The sequence below is a fragment of the Portunus trituberculatus genome, chromosome 8 (genome assembly GCF_017591435.1).
Source record: "Portunus trituberculatus isolate SZX2019 chromosome 8, ASM1759143v1, whole genome shotgun sequence".
In the NCBI taxonomy this organism is placed as follows: Eukaryota; Metazoa; Arthropoda; class Malacostraca; order Decapoda; family Portunidae; genus Portunus; species Portunus trituberculatus.
The window spans coordinates 4799073-4815000 of record NC_059262.1 but is presented as its reverse complement, the minus strand read 5'-3'; the positions used below and the strand labels follow the sequence as shown (position 1 = coordinate 4815000).

The 15928-nt window shown below is 42.7% G+C and overlaps 2 protein-coding genes across 2 annotated transcripts in view; one reads left to right on the top strand and one right to left on the bottom strand.

Annotated features, from left to right (window-relative positions):
* LOC123499996 overlaps positions 1 to 15928 on the top strand; it is a 38199-nt gene that overhangs the window by 539 nt on the left and 21732 nt on the right. The window contains 7 exon segments of the mRNA XM_045248584.1: positions 1 to 2238; positions 2923 to 2940; positions 5418 to 5497; positions 6082 to 6307; positions 7077 to 7217; positions 9513 to 9642; positions 9991 to 10087. The exon segment at positions 1 to 2238 is cut by the window's left edge and continues 146 nt beyond it. Coding sequence (XP_045104519.1) covers positions 1 to 2238; positions 2923 to 2940; positions 5418 to 5497; positions 6082 to 6307; positions 7077 to 7217; positions 9513 to 9642; positions 9991 to 10087 — 2930 coding nt within the window.
* LOC123499696 (probable 28S ribosomal protein S25, mitochondrial) lies at positions 2894 to 4504 on the bottom strand. Its single transcript, XM_045248092.1, has 3 exons — positions 4312 to 4504; positions 3909 to 4013; positions 2894 to 3621 (listed from the first exon to the last, which is right to left on the bottom strand). The coding sequence occupies exons 1-3, from the start codon at positions 4396 to 4398 to the stop codon at positions 3304 to 3306; spliced, it is 510 nt and encodes a 169-aa protein (XP_045104027.1). The 5' UTR covers positions 4399 to 4504; the 3' UTR covers positions 2894 to 3303.

Below are 15928 nucleotides of genomic sequence, written 5' to 3'. Positions count from 1 at the left end.
GCGCGACAGTGCGGGCAGTGTGGTGAGCGAAGGCGGGGGCGTGCGGGGCGTGGTGGCCTCCACTCTGACGCGTTGGCGCCGCCTGCAGGGCAGCGTTGGCTCCCTCACCACCTCGCTCAGGCTGCGCGCCTCGCAGCGGCTCGTGCCCCACGCTGACCACCCAACCACCACCCTCCCACCCCCTGACGTCGCGCCATGCGCCGCTGACACTGCCGAGGACGCGGCGGGCCCCAACGACAGCGCGTCCCCGCTGTGCACCTCACCCGTGGGGGGAGTGTCGCCCCCCAGCACGTCGTCAGGCACCACGTCTTCAGAGGAGGGCGGTGACTCCAGCACCGGCACCGTGATCTTCAGGCCCCCAGCGGGGCAGGGCGGGGCAGGCACCACCTCGCCCCCCCTGGCCCCGTCCCCTACACCTCCCGCCTCTCCGGAGGGGGCGCGGCAGCCTCCGCAGACCGTGGGCTCCGAACTAGTGACGGGCGGCGGAGCGCGGGAGGCGGCCCGGCGGCGGGCCAGCGACGCCCAGGCGTGCGAGGGTGAGCCGCGGCCCAAGAGACCCTCCCTAGAGACAGGAGATGGAGCCCCTTCACCCCCCTCCTCCCCTTCCCCATCCCTCCCTGAGTGCCCCCCGCCATCCATAACCTCCCACACCCCGGAGCTCCCGCCCCTCACCTCACCCACACACTCCCCCCTGCCCCTCAGCAGGCGCCGTTTCTGTGAGTCCATGTTGGGGAGCGAAGAGCCCCCCGCCATCGCCGCCCCACCACCGCCCCCCGACCTGCTGACGGACAGCGTGAGTCTGTCGAGTGACGGGGACAGCGGCATCGTGCACGAGGACGCCTCCTCCAGGCGGGGCGAGGCGCGGCGCGGCAGTGCGGGGGAGGAGGCGCGCGGGAAGGACAGAAGTGAAAGTGACCGAGAGAGTGGCAGCGATGGTGGCAAGAGAGAGATGGTGACCAGTGAGAGTGAGAGTGAGAAGGGTGTGGGTGGCGGGGCGGGGAGGGACACTCACCACCAACCAGACACACGTGACACTGAGGGGGTCACCACTCACGCTGACCACCGCCGCCATGTCACCCTCACCAGGACCACCTCGCTCCACCCCGCCCCCACCCCCTCTCCCCCACCACCCGCGGAGGGGACGGAGGGAGACCCGGGAGGAGGAGGGGAGGGTGGGGGGGTGGAGGAGAAGGAGGAGTCAGAGGCAGTGAGTCAAGGTCAGTGTACAGGAAATGAGGCGAGTGGCGGCGGGTTTAATCTTGGCTATGACACCACTGCCACCACAACTACTACTGATGCTGCCACTACCACCCCCACCACGCCTGCCACCCCCGTCCCTGCTGCTCCTGCTGGTGTAGAGGTGGAGGTCTTGGTGCCTGAGGGGAGCGAGAATCTAGAGGCTGTGATGGCTCCTGGCACCCCACCCACACCCACACCCCTCCACCCCTCACTGCCTGTCATCACTGACCAGCCCCACACACAGCCCCTCCAGCCCCCCAGTGAGTGTGTGGAGGAGGAGGGGTGGAAGGAGAGTGAGGGAAGTGGAGACAAGAGTGAGGTGGCTGTGGCAGGTGGAAGCAGTGATGTGGATGCCCCTGATGGGTTTGTGACCTTGGCAAGTGAAGTGCTTGGTGAGGGTGAAGTGTATGATGAGGATGCGCTGGCTGGGGTGGAGGGAGCGGTGGCAGTGGAGGCTGTGGGAGTGGATGAGGTGAACAGTGACCAGGATAGTGAGAAAGACAGCCTAATAGTGAGTCGTAATGATAGTGACCAGGAGCTTGAGGATTTACCCGCCCTGGAGGATGATGTGGCTGTGGTGTTTGACAGTGACCATAGACCGTGGCTGCCTGACACAGAGAGCCAGCCACAGCCAACAGAAAACGGAGGGTGGGGTAGCTTTGATCGAAGAGTGTGCGCTGATACCCAAGAGGACGAGGAGATTGTGGAGGTGACCTGGTCGAACGCGGGGCCTCGAATCCTCATCACAGTGGCCGGGGGGGACTCAGACGGGGCAACGGGGACCCCAAACCACCTTCAGGAGAGCGGTAGTGCCACGTCAGGCTGTGGCGGGTGTTCACTGGAGGGCGCCACATTCCCCTCATCACATGTCGACTCAGGACTCACCTTCGCGCCTCCTACCTCTGCGTCCGGCCATCTGACTCACCCCAGGGCACCCACACCCAAATCCCCAACCACAGTGGATGAGTGGGTGGCCGCCCTGCCCCCACACCCAACCAAGTAAGTAGATTTACTGCACTTTACTGAACCTAACCCAAATTAAATTAAACCCATTTTATTTAGTGATGTTTAGATTATAGGTAAATCAGGAACATTTCCACCTCACTGCTTGTCATGTTTAAAGAATATATAGATTTTATTCATTTATTTTATTTTATTTCTTATTTATTTTTCTTTTTTTCACTTCAAGTTATGTCGTGATGTGTTTTGACAGTATAGGTGAATCAGAGAACCTTTTCACCTCACTGCTCATGTCTAAAACTATACAAGACATTTTCCTTCATGCCATTGAGTGATAGGTTTTAAGACATTTGTACCGGACTCTTGGATAACTCTTGTTCTTTAAGGAAACTGATATCAAGGGGGCATTTTTTTTTTAGGAAATTAGAATCAAGTGAGCCTTTTTTTTTTTTTTCTTTAAGGAACTGGAATCAAGTGGGCCATTTATTTCTCTTTTCTTTTTGTTTATGTCCTCACTTTTTGTTTCCCATAACCAGCTTCCCTTCCTGCATAAAAAAAAAAGGAAAGAAAAAGAAATCGACAAATTTGAGAACTTTTTTCATCTCTGCTTTTCATGTTCAAAATATATGGAAGACCTTTTGACTTCATGTTGCCTATTGATGTGTTAGACAATAGGTGAATCACAGTACAAAAATAACAAAGTATTTTATTATTACTTGGCAGCTTGCTCAGGAGTCACAGGTGAGCCACGTTGCCACATTACTCATACATATGTACACCTTCAGGCAGGACAGTGTTGGAGGTATTAGTGTAATTGTGTCGAGGATTATTTACAGTGAAAGAAAGGTGTGAGTGAGTGAGTGAGTGAGTAAGCCAGTGTGCCATATAAGACAGCACCAGGCAACCACCACACACCATCGCCACACACCCTCGCAGCCACCACACACACACACACAGGAAGAAACTAGCTTATCATCTGACTCTGGCACAAACCAACACACATGCACACACACACACACACACACACACAATAAAAACAAACACACACACACACACTAACAAAACCATATAAAAGAAAAAAAAAAAAACACCAACACACACCACTCACTCCACCGCCTGCCCAAACTTATACTTCCCTCGCATCTCCTTGGGCAGCGGCACTACAGCGGGGCACGGCACCTGCCCGGGAATCTCACAAATACACTGCCGATTACACCCCCAACCAAAATTTGCCGGGTTGTCCTTACTCTCTCTCTCCAGCCTCTCTTCTCCTAACTTGCTGTCACTCTTGCAAAACACCTTCTTGATGTGGTCCACAATATCCTGGCGGGGTCTTGAATCGAGGTCCACCAGCGCCTCCTCTCCGCTCTCAAAGAACACGCGGATGAAAGGTGTGGGTGTGAGGTTCTTGAAGGTGGCGATCTGTGAGGGTGTGAGGCAGGGGAAGTTGTGAGGGTTAGAGAGAAAGAGAGAGAGAGAGAGAGAGACATACATACATACATAACAGATAAGCAAAACATTCCCTAAATAAAAGTAATAATAATAATAGAAATAAATAATAAAAACACAAATAGAAAAAAATAAAGAAAAATGAAGAAAAAATAGACAAAAATAAAAGTAGAAAAAAATAAAAAAAAATTAATATTAAACGGAAATGACAAAATTAACTAGGACTGAAAACACACACACACACACACACACACACACACCTGCACACTTGGGTTGTTGTACTGTAGCTGCGCCAGATGCCAAAACACAAAATCCTTGGCCCCGCGGTGGTGGTTCCCGTGCACGTTGTAATTAACCGTAAAAATCTGCCGAACCGAAAGGAAGAAGACTCGGTTATCGTGCTTGTAGTGAAGGAGAGGCCAGATTAAAGTGTCCATGGTGAAGGAAAGGAGTGTTATCGTATTTGTATAGTGAAGGAAAAGGCTTACTGTACGTGTATAGTGAAATTAAGGACTTACGTATATGTATAGTGAAATGGAGGACTGTTACCATATTTATAGAGAGAATTATGACTGCGACACACACAGAGAGAGAGAGAGAGAGAGAGAGAGAGAGAGAGAGAGAGAGAGAGCGCACCAACCCCCCAAACACACACATGCCCACCTTAACTCTCTCCTTTAACACCAAATTGGAGGATTGGAGGTACTGTAGCGTCCTCCTGATGGGTGCTCTGCCTTTCATGAACGGCATCCTGGCTGACTTATCCTTCCCACACTGATAGGGAAAGAAATAGGACCAAAAATAGGAGTGAAGGAGGTTACGTGTGCTCCGGGCCGGGGATGTAAACAAAGTGGCCAGCTGGGGAGGCGAGGTGCGCAGCGGGGTGCGTGGTGGAGCCAGCTGGGAATTTATGTGGTTTATTTGTCTTGAAAGCCATTTAAAGGTCATGTGGATGTACCATAGATGTGAATAAATGTTGGGTGTGGAGTGTGTGTGTTGTGGATAGCTGTCGTGTTGAATTAGTCAGTGTTATATGAAAAAAGGTTATAAACTCGTAACTTTCATGGATTCTCATTAGTGTTTCTCCCTTTAACCATTTAGAAATCTGGTTTATCTATCACTACAACAACAATAACAACTAAAAATCCAAAAAAATATGTAACTTCACTATTTTCAGAGGCTAAAAATATCAGGTTAGGTTAGGTTAGGTTGGGTTAGGTTGGGTTATAAGTCTCGTAGCAATATAAAAATCTCAGTAATATAGAAACCTTATCAGTCAACCAGTGAATGCTTTATACACTGCCTTACCTATCCACCTCCCTACCCCAGTCAGTGTGGAGGAGGATGGGGAGGGGAAGTTAGGATAGGTTAGGTTAGGTTAAGTTTCAAGCTTCCTCAGTAATGTAGAAACCTTATCAATCTACCAGTGAATTTTTATACACTGCCTTACCCATCCATCGTTTTCCTCCCATCAATGTGACGGAGAATGGGAGGTTGGGTAAGGTTAGGTTAGGTATGGTAAGGTAAGGGTATTTTTCCTCAGATATATAGAAACTTTACCAATCTTATCCGTGAATGTTTTACCACACACTGCCTTACCTATCCACTTTTTTCTCCCATGAGCGTGGAGGAGGATGGGAAGGTCAGGTTAGGTTAGGTTAGGTTAGGTTAGGTTAGGTTAATCTCCCATTAATATTGAAACCTTACCAAACTACCACTGAATCCTTTACCACACACTGCCTTACCTATTCATCTTTCTCTCCCATCAGCGTGGAGGAGGATGGGGAGGTGTGGGGTGCTGGGGAGGCGGAGGACCCTGGGGAGGATAGCCTCAATCTGGGAGCTGAAGGTAAGACTTAGACATTGCATTCCTTCGTGTGTCACCCTTCAGGAGGACTACTGAATATTCTGAATGGGAATTATTCTCTCTCTCTCTCTCTCTCTCTCTCTCTCTCTCTCTCTCTCTCTCTCTCTCTCTCTCTCTCTTTTTTAGTTTTCTTTTCCTTCTTTTCTTTTCATTTTTAGGTTTATTTAAGTTTTCTATTTTTTCCTCATTGTCTTTTTTCTTTCTTTCATTTCTTGCTGTTTTGTTTGTTATTTTTAAGTTCATCTTCATTCTTTTCTTTTCTTTTCTTTTCTTTTCTCTCATCTCTCATTTTTTTATTTCATCTCAGTTATTGTCTTCTTTTCTTCTCTTTTTCTTTTATTAGTCATTTGGTAGTTTTGTCTCTTGTTTTTCCTCTTTTCCTTTCTCTCCTCTATCTTTTCCTCTTTCTCTCTGTTTCATTAATCCTTTGTAGTAATTTGAAACATCACAATAGAGCACTTTACCACACAGACACCACCACCACCACAACCACTACTACTACTACTACTACTACTACTACTACTACTACTACTACTACCAACACCCCCAAATCCATTCCCAAACAGCTGGCCTCATGTGTGGCTCCGTGGTGGTGACAACAACAAGCTCAGCACCAGCCTCCACCACCCACACTGTCCACACCACCCCCACCACCACCGCCGCCACCACGCCAGAGCCCCGCCGCTGCAGCCAACCAGAGGCAACATTGTCCGCCACTACCACTGCTGCCCTTAAAACTTCTAATGGCCGCCAGAGAAGTCACAGTCTCCAGGCCGGCAGGGGATCGACCAGGTAATGTTTGTTTACGTTTTTGTTTAGGGGGGGTGTTTGAGTGTTTTTGTTGTGTTTTTGGTGTTTTTGTTTGTCATATGTGTGTTTCTGTGTGTTTTTGGGGTTTTTTTAAGTGTTTTTGTTGTTAAATTGTTGTGTTTTGGTTGTTTGTGTGTGTTTTTGTGTGTTTGTAAGTGTTTTTGTTGTTAATTTGTTTTGTTTTGGTGTGTTTCTGTTTGGTTTAGTTAAGTTGATTGTGTGTTTGTTCTAATTTCTTGTTTTGTTTGTTTTGTTTTGTTTTGTGTGTGTGTGTGTGTGTGTGTTGGTTTTAAGTGTTTCTTTTTAAATTGTTGTTTTTTTTGTGTGTGTGTTTGTTTGATTTAGTTCATTCTGTAGTGTTTTTTTTTTTTTTTCTTTCTTTCTTTCTTTCTTGTTTCATTTAATTTAGTTTTTATTTTAGTGAGATTAGTTTGTTGTATTTTTCATTTCTTCAATCGTGTTTTTTGTTTAATTTCCTTGGGTTTGTTGTGTGTTTAGGGTTTGTCTCGTTTGCGTTTGTTTGTGTTTGTTTCGTCACTTAATTTTGTTTTCGTAAAGTAAATTAAATAAGTCATTTCGTACCATTATTTTGGCACATTTCTCTTTGTTTTTGATTGTCGATTTTAGAGTTAGTGTGTGGAAGAACTGCAGTAATAATCTCTCTCTCTCTCTCTCTCTCTCTCTCTCTCTCTCTCTCTCTCTCTCTCTCTCTCTCTCTCTCTCTCTCTCTCTCTCTCTCTGCCACCCACAGACCACTTACCCTGAGTGATGTGGCCAGCATTCAGCAGCAGAGGGTGGCCGGGGTGGACGGCAGGAGGCTACAGTTTGCATCGCTGAGGGAGAAACAGTCGTCCTTCCAGAGTGAACTGTCGGGGCTTTCCTTACATAGCAGGTGAGGTGTTGGTTGGTACACACACACACACACACACACACACACTCACACACTCGTAAATGCATGAATACAAGTGATTTTAGTCATTTTAGTAAGCCAGAAGTTGATATTAAGATGAGATAATGAAGGCTGTGAATAAATGTACACACACACACACACACACACACACACACACAGTAAACAAAGCACTGCCTAGAAATGTGTAGTAGGAATTAGGGGTGTGTGTTCATGCAGGTCCTGTCTCCATGTGGGAAAGAAAGAATTTTGAGGGATAAATATATACACAGGTACATGTAAACCAACAAGTAGCGTAGCAAATAACAAACTATTGATTAAAGAAGGCTGTGTTTTGATTCTTGACAACAATACACTGACATTAAACACTCTATCTACACTCAAGACATCCATTTGAAAAAACTGGTGTGATGTGTAGATAGATTGCAGTTAATGATCCTTTGCATGACACACTAAGAGATGTAAGATATTTTATATGTTTTATGTAAGAAGGGGCCCTGGACAGCAAGAAGTGGAAGGAAAACGTCCACTGCTAGTGCTTAAGAGGGGAAAAAGGATAGATAGTGACAGGATGTGTTGAAACGTTCCTAGAAGAGTGTAAAGTAAAGAGGGAGGGAATATATCTAAGAAATTTAGGAGTGTATTTACTGTGTTATGAGGTGAAAAAGAATTAGTAATGAGAGGATGTGTTGAAATGTTCCTAGAAGTGTAAAGTAGAGAGGAGGGAATATATCTTAACAAGTGTAGGAGTGTATTTCTAGTGTATGTGTGTCTGTCAATAGGTGAAAAAGGTTAAAAAGGATGAATAATGAGAATGTGTTGAAATGTTCTAGGAGTGTAAAGTAAAGAGAGGGAGAGAGTATATCTAAGTGTAGGAGTGTATTTGCTGTGTATGTGTGGCTGTGGTGTGTAGTCAGTGGAGAAGCAAGTGAGAAGGAGACAGGACAAGTAGAAGATGAGGTGGAGGAGGAGGAGAAGGAGGTATACTTGTGCAGGCAATATAGTGGTGCAGCATCTCTGTCACATGACACTGCAAACCCGAAACCGCAGCGCAGGCAAGGTGGAGGCACGCAGGCAGTGACCCCCACACCACACCACACCAGACACACTACACCACACCAACACCACATCATACCACACCACACCACCAACACCACACCACACCACCACCACCAACACCACACCACACCACACCACACCAGACACACTGTGATGATGGTGTGAATGAAGCACTGATAAACTAACTTCATTGTATTGTTAAGGAAAATGAGATAATGGTTTGAATAGAAGATAGATAAAGAAACAAGATAGATAATAATGTAAACCAGATAGATAATGATGCAAACAAGATAGGTAATGATGCAAACAAGATAGATAATGATGCAAACAAGATAGATAATGATGCAAACAAGATAGATAATGATGTAAACAAGATAGATAATGATGTAAACAAGATAGATAATGATGCAAACAAGATAGATAATGATGCAAGCAAGATATATAATGATGCAAACAAGATAGATAATGATGCAAACAAGATAGATAATGATGCAAACAAGATAGATAAAGTAAATGTATAAATAGATCAATAAATAGCCATTATCTTACTAGCCATACATGTGGAAAAGTAATAAAAATGTCTAATAAATGAAGGAATAAGCAAACAGTGAAAGATAAATAAGAACCAAACAAGGAAAAGAAAAAAAATACACAAAATAATGCAAACAACAAAATCAAACAAACCAACATTAAATAATCAATAAATGGCTTGCTTACTCATCCACTTATCCACTTTTTTTATTGTTTACTTGCCCACTTATCCACTTGTCTATCCATTCATCCACTTATCTATTTTCTTGCCCACTTACCTGTTTATTCATCCACTTATCCACTTGTTTACTTATTAATTCATCCACTTATCCACTTGCTTGATTATTTACTTGTCCACTTATCCACTTGTCTATTTATCCACTCACTTACTCACTTGCTTGCCTGTTTACCCACTTACCCACTTGTTTGATTATTTACCCACTGACTTACCCACTTACCTACTTACATGCCCACTTGCCCACCTACTTACCTGCTCAGCCCAGAAGACCAGCAGAGGAGGAGTCAACCAGAGACCACCACTAACAAACCACTGTGGTCTTAACATTTCACCAGCAGGAGGAAGCAGAGGGAGGCAGCAGAGGGCACAGGAGAAGTGGAGGAGGTGGAGGTGGTGGAGGTGGAGGGTGCATGGCCAGGGGTGTTTCCTAAGGGGCGTTCCTCCTCCTTCAGATCAAGCATTGACTCCCTGTTAGACTCAAGACAAGCGGATCCAGTGGAAGTCCTGTTAAATCTTGGGTTTGGTGGCCACGCGCAGGACGGCCTCGCGCGCATCCCTGAGCGATTCCTGCGGCCCTCTAAGGTGGTGTGCTGTGCTGTGGTGTGGTGTGGTTGTCTCTGTGGTGAACTGTGGTGGTGTGAAGAGGAGGAGAATGAAAGAAGTGGTTTTAAGATCTTGAAAGTTATTAAGTTCCTCAAAATTTAGGCTTGACACATTCTCTCTCTCTCTCTCTCTCTCTCTCTCTCTCTCTCTCTCTCTCTCTCTCTCTCTCTCTCTGTCTGAATATACTAAAACTTAAATTAATTTGAAGGAAAACATTTTAACATAACACTTTTTCCTTCCCCCTCCTCCTCCTCCTCCTCCTCCTCCTCCTCCTCCTCCTCCTCCTCCTCCTCCTCCTCCTCCTCCTCCTCCTCCTCCTCCTCACAGGTTCCCGGAAATAGTATTGAAGACTTCTTGAAATCTGAAGAGGAGATGAATGAGATGATGGAGACAGCTGAGATGATGCCCGGAATTGACCCCCAAGGTAGGCCTATAAGAAGGTGGTGGTGGTGGTGGTTCTGCTGCTACTACTACTACTACTACTACTATTACTATTGTCATTTTTTTTTTTTTTTTTTTTTTTTTGTGTGTGTGTTAAGTGTGTTTGTTTTGTTTGTTTTGTTTGCTTTTTTTGTGTGGTTTGATGTGTATTTGTTTGTTATTACTGTCTATCTTGATGTTGTTGTTGTTGTTGTTGTTGTTTTTAGTAATGGTGTTTTTATTAAACGCTAGCAACTATTTTGATTTTTGTTGATATTTTTGTTCATTTTAATACCACACACACACACACACACACACACACACACACACACACACACACACACACACACACACACACACACACACACACACACACACACAATCCTGTTGGTGTCATTTCATTTTGATAGAACAGACTGTCTTTCCCTCTCCTCTTTAAGTAACTCTCTCTCTCTCTCTCTCTCTCTCTCTCTCTCTCTCTCTCTCTCTCTCTCTCTCTCTCTCTCTCTCTCTCTCTCTCTCTCTCTCTCTCTCTCAGTATTTTTCATGTGGTGATTTTACATGTATAACTCTCTCTCTCTCTCTCTCTCTCTCTCTCTCTCTCTCTCTCTCTCTCTCTCTCTCTCTCTCTCTCTCTCTCTCTCTCTCTCTCTCTCTCTACAACAAATGCTTCTCTCTGACCTTTATATATTTTTTTTCTTTTTTCCTTTCTTTCTTTCTTCCTTCCTGTGATGTGTTGTTGTTGTTGTTGTTGTTGTTGTTGTTGTCTATAAATGTTTGTTTTTACTGGTTTTATTTATTTATTTATTTATTTAGTTTTATGTATTGGATGTTGCGTTAGTGTTGGTGTTTGAAGCGGCAAACACGAATGCCTTTTTTTTTTTTTTTTTTTTTTTTTTTCCTCCTCTATTTGCTTATTGACTTGTTGTATTTGTCTATTCACCATTTATCTATTTATTTATCTATTCGTTATCATTTTCTTTTTTTTTCTTTTTTTTTTTTTTCCCCTAAGATGAATGCTTCGTTTTAATTGTTTTCTGAGCTGCAAACACGACTGTCCAATTTATCTTCTCTATTTATATATTGACTTGTTTTCCTATTTTGCTTATCTATTTATTTATCTATTTGTCTATTAGTTGTTAGTATTGTTGTTTTGTGGAAAGACGAATGTTGCGTTTTAATTGTTTTCTGAGCGGCAAACACAACACTTTTCTCTATTCCTATGCATGCCTTTATTTGTTTATTTATTTATTCATGATGTCCACGTTTGGCTGCGTTGTGACTCGCTCGAATGAAAAATACCATGCATGTTTTTTCATATCAATCTGCTGTTCTGTAATTTATGATATTTTGAGGAGCTCATTAGTAGCATTCTAGGCAAAGATGTACACCACAACACACACACCACCAGTCATTACCTTTAGAAAACACACAGATTAATTTCTTTGGCACCCTCTTGCTAATAATTGATGTGTTAGTGAAAGTTGTTATTTCAGTAGCATTTAAAGATGTACACGCCAACACACACTGTCAGCCATTACCTTAAAAAAGAAAGAAGAAAAAAATTGAGATAGATTTTCTTTAGTACTTCTGGCGAGTAATTGAGCATTGTTATTGAAGAAAGTTATTATTTTAGTAGCATTTAAAGATGTACACTGTAACCCACTGTGTCAGCCATTACCTTTAAAAACACACATGATTTCTTTAGTACCCTCACTAGATAAAGGTTAGGATAGGTTAGGTTAGGTTAGGTTAGGTTAGGTTAGGTTACTACTCTCTCACTAGTTATTGATGAGTTATTGAAAGTTATTTTTTTAGTAGTATTTAAAGATGTACACCCCCAGCCACTGTGTCAGCCATCACCTTTGAAAACACACAGATTGATTTCTTTAGCACTCTCTGTAGTAATTGATCATTGTTATTCAAGAAAGTTGTTATTTTAGTACCATTTTAGGCAAAGGTGTACACCCCAAGCCACTGTGTCACCCATCACCTTAACCTAAAGAAACAGATAGATTAAAGAAAGCTGTTATGTTAGTACTAATACCAATTTAACTGATGGCGTCGCTGATGTTCTGAGTTTCCTGTTCCCTTATTTACAACTGTTATTTAGGGACCAGCCAGTAACTTTAAAGAAACACACATTTTTTTTTTTTTATGTAAGAAGGCAAAACTGGCCAAGGACAGCATGAAATAGAAAAAAAAAAAAAGTCTTCTTAGTTAGCAGTTCCCAGAGATTGAAGAAAGCTATTTTAGTACCATTTTAGACAAAGATGTACACCCTATCCCACTGTGTCAGCCATTACCTTTAAAAACACAGATTTCATTAGTCCCCTCGCTAGTTATTGATGGCGTCGCTGATGTTCTTAATTTCCTGTTCCCTTATTTACAGCTGTTATTTAAGGACCATCCAGTAACTTTAACCCCTTCGCTGCCATGCTGCGTTTTCATATTCATTCTAGTTATTATTTGATTTTATGCAGCTTCAGAAACTCATGTTGGGGATTAAACTAGTGAAGACTGTGACCATTAATCTTTTGACCTCCATAGACCCTTGCTAATGTAAATAAAATCATCTAATCGCACTCAAAACTCATGGTAAAAATGCGTCCCTGTACTGAAAGGGGTTAAAGAAATATAGATCACTTAAGTTCTCTCTCAGTTGTAATTGATATTAGTAATTTGCTGGTTGACTATTCATAACTATCTTTTTAGGAGCCGAGATATTCAGTAACATTAAGGGAAAGACACACACCCTAAGTCACTGTTTAATTGCTGTTCCCTTTAAGTCATTCCTTGGTGCAGTGTAGAGGGAAGCACTTAACTAATGGCAACTGTGTGTGTCTGTGTCTGTGTGTGTGTGTGTGTGTGTGTGTTTAAGGTCAGAGGTTGCTCAGTACATTATGGGAACGCTGTGTGGTAAATGCTTTAAGCTGAAGGGACGTTTGAGAGGAGAGTCAGCCGGATGTTAGGGAAGGAATCAGTACAAGGGGAATCAGTCTACAAAACCAGGTACTTTTCTCCTATTCCAGCACTTCTTTGCTTGAGAGGCTGTGGAAACTTTGATAAACATTGATAAGAGAGAAAAAATAGAGAGAATGTCAGGAAAAGAGCCAATAACTCCTTCAGTACTGGGACGCATTTTTACCTTGAGATTGTGACCATTTTATTGACATTAGGAAGGGTCTATGGGGGTCAGAAGATTAATGGCCAGAGTTTTCACTATTTCAATCCCCCACATGAGTTTCTAAAGCTGTATAAAATCACCAAATAGTAACCAGAATGAATATAGAAATGTGTAATGGTACTGAAGGGATTAAAAGCAAATCCACTGTACTTTTCTCATAACTTTTTCATTTAGGACATCAGTGAGAGAAGAAATAGAAGTGAAAATATGTCAGGAAAAGAACAAGTAGAAGCAAATTCAGTCTACTTTTCCCCGTCACTCTTTCACTGACACACACAACCCTCACAGTTTCAAAGACGACAAAATTTAAGTAAACATCCATAAAAGAAGTGATGGAATGAGAATATCACGGAAGGAATCTATACAAGCAAACTCTGCAAATTAATTAGTTTTCACATCACTTTCATTGACACACACAACATCTCACAGTTTCATAGGCAGTAAGATTTTAATAAACATCAACAAGAGAGGAGATAGAATGGAAAAAATATCAAGGAAGTAATGTATATAAGCAAACTCTTCAAATTAAGTATTTTCACAAAGCTTCCACTGACACACACAACACCTCACAGTTTCAGAGGCAACAAAAGTTTAATGAACATTGAAAGAGAGAGAAAAGATGGAATGAAAAAAATATCAGGGAAGGAATTTATACAAGCAAACACCGTAAATGAATTAGTTTTCTCACCACTTCCACTGAGACACAGCACCTCACAGTTTCAAACGCAACAAAATCTTAATAAACATCGACAAGAGAGGAGAGGGAATGAAGAGAATATCAGGGAAGGAATCTATTTATTTAAAGTCTCTCTACAAATTGATTACTGTTCACATCATTCTTTCACTGACACACAACACCTCATAGTTTCACAGGCAGTAAAATCTTAATAAACATCAACAAGAGAGGAGATAGAATGAAAAAAATATCAGTAAAGGAATGTATACAAGCAAACTATGTACAAATTAATTACTGTTCACATAACTTCCACTGACACACACCACCTCATAGTCTCATAGGCAACAAATTTTTTAAACAAACATCGAAAGAGAGAGAATAGAGAGAATAAAAAGAATAGGGTTTGGAATTTTTTGCCTAGAGGTGGCTGTGGAGCAAGAAAAAAAAAGACATCTTTGAATGGTTAATGGTTACACAGCACCTTACCAAACCCAGGAAAAGTATTGACAAGTAAAGTGTGGAAAGGTCAGACAGGGCATCATGTTAACCTTTCCATAATCACCAGTCACCGAGACATCTTCACCAGTTCCCTTTGACCTCTTCAGTACCAGGACATGTTTTCATATCTATTCTATTTACTATTTCACCATGTTATATCTTCACTAGCTCCTTAGTCTTGATCTCTTCAGTATCAGGACATATTTTCATATCTATTCTGCTTACTATTTCATTTTAAACAGCTTCAGAAACTTATGTGGGGATTAAAATAGTGATGACTGGCCATTAATCTTCTGACCTCCATAGACCCTTCCCAGTGTTAATAAAATGGTCTAATCATACATAAATCTCAAGGTCCCACTACTGAAGGGGTTAAAATAGTGAAGACTGTGGCCATTAATCTTCTGACCTCCATAAATCCTTCTTAATGTCAATAAATTGGTCTAATCATACACAAATCTCAGGTAAAAATGTGTCCCAGTACTGAAGGGGGTTAAAATAGTGAAGACTGTGGCCATGAATCTTCTGACCTCCATAGACCCTTCCTAATGTCAGTAATCATACACAAATCTCAAGGTAAAAATGTGTCTCAGTATTGAGGTGATTAACCTTTATTTAATCACCAAACACTCTCACATCTTCACTAGTTTCACAGCCACCTCCAACTTTTAAGGCAGCAAATACAAGTTCTCTTAATCCCTTTCTTTTTGTTGTCACTTATAAAGATTTCATGCACTGCCTACTGTGGGGACTTTTGCATCGTGGTGAAAGGGTTAAAGGGAGATGGCACAGGGGAAATGCCGTGTCTTGCCCTGAGAGAGAGAGAGAGAGAGAGAGAGATGGAAGACCTTTTTGATTGGTTAGTGTGAGATATTGGCTCTCTCTCACTCTTGTTTCTTGCCCAGAGAGAGAGAGAGAGAGAGCTACAAACAGGCTGGGTGTCAGTCTTTTACAGTATAAATCTTGCTTCCCTCTCAGTGTGCCCAAGGAAAACAGAGATTGTGTTTTCTCAAGCCTCGGAACACTTTTCTAAATTTGGCTTAACTTTTGTGGCTCTTGAAGGATTGGTACCTCAGTGACCAGTGTTTTGTATATACAAGTGTGTATATTATGTTTCCAGTGGCCAGTTAACCCCTCTTACATAAAGGAAAGGGTAATTTAATGCATTTCTTAGTATTTTTCATAACATCTTTCATTCCTCTGCCATTTTGATTAAGAGAAAATGGCAAAAATTTATCTGATTCACTACAAAATATCAGTGTAGTCTATAGATTGAGACTCACCTGTACTGACACTGCATAGGTAAACATTTCACTCTTAGACTAGACACAGCTTAGCACAGAGAAGGAGGAGGAGGAGGAGGAGAAGCATAGGGAACGGTGGCAGGGTAAGAAACACCACAGAGGAGGAGGAGGAGGAGGATAGGAAACATTAGCAGGACAAGGGGCACTACTAAATATCTTTCAGGTCTGACCATCATGAGG

Excerpts from the sequence above, each read along its gene's own strand:
- LOC123499696 (XM_045248092.1), bottom strand. The coding sequence starts at position 4,398 with ATGCCGTTCATGAAAGGCAGAGCACCCATCAGGAGGACGCTACAGTAC. Across the intron at positions 4,014-4,311 it reads TGTTAAAGGAGAGAGTTAAG|ATTTTTACGGTTAATTACAA; the intron begins GTGGGCATGTGT and ends TCGGTTCGGCAG. Across the intron at positions 3,622-3,908 it reads ACAACAACCCAAGTGTGCAG|ATCGCCACCTTCAAGAACCT; the intron begins GTGTGTGTGTGT and ends ACACCCTCACAG.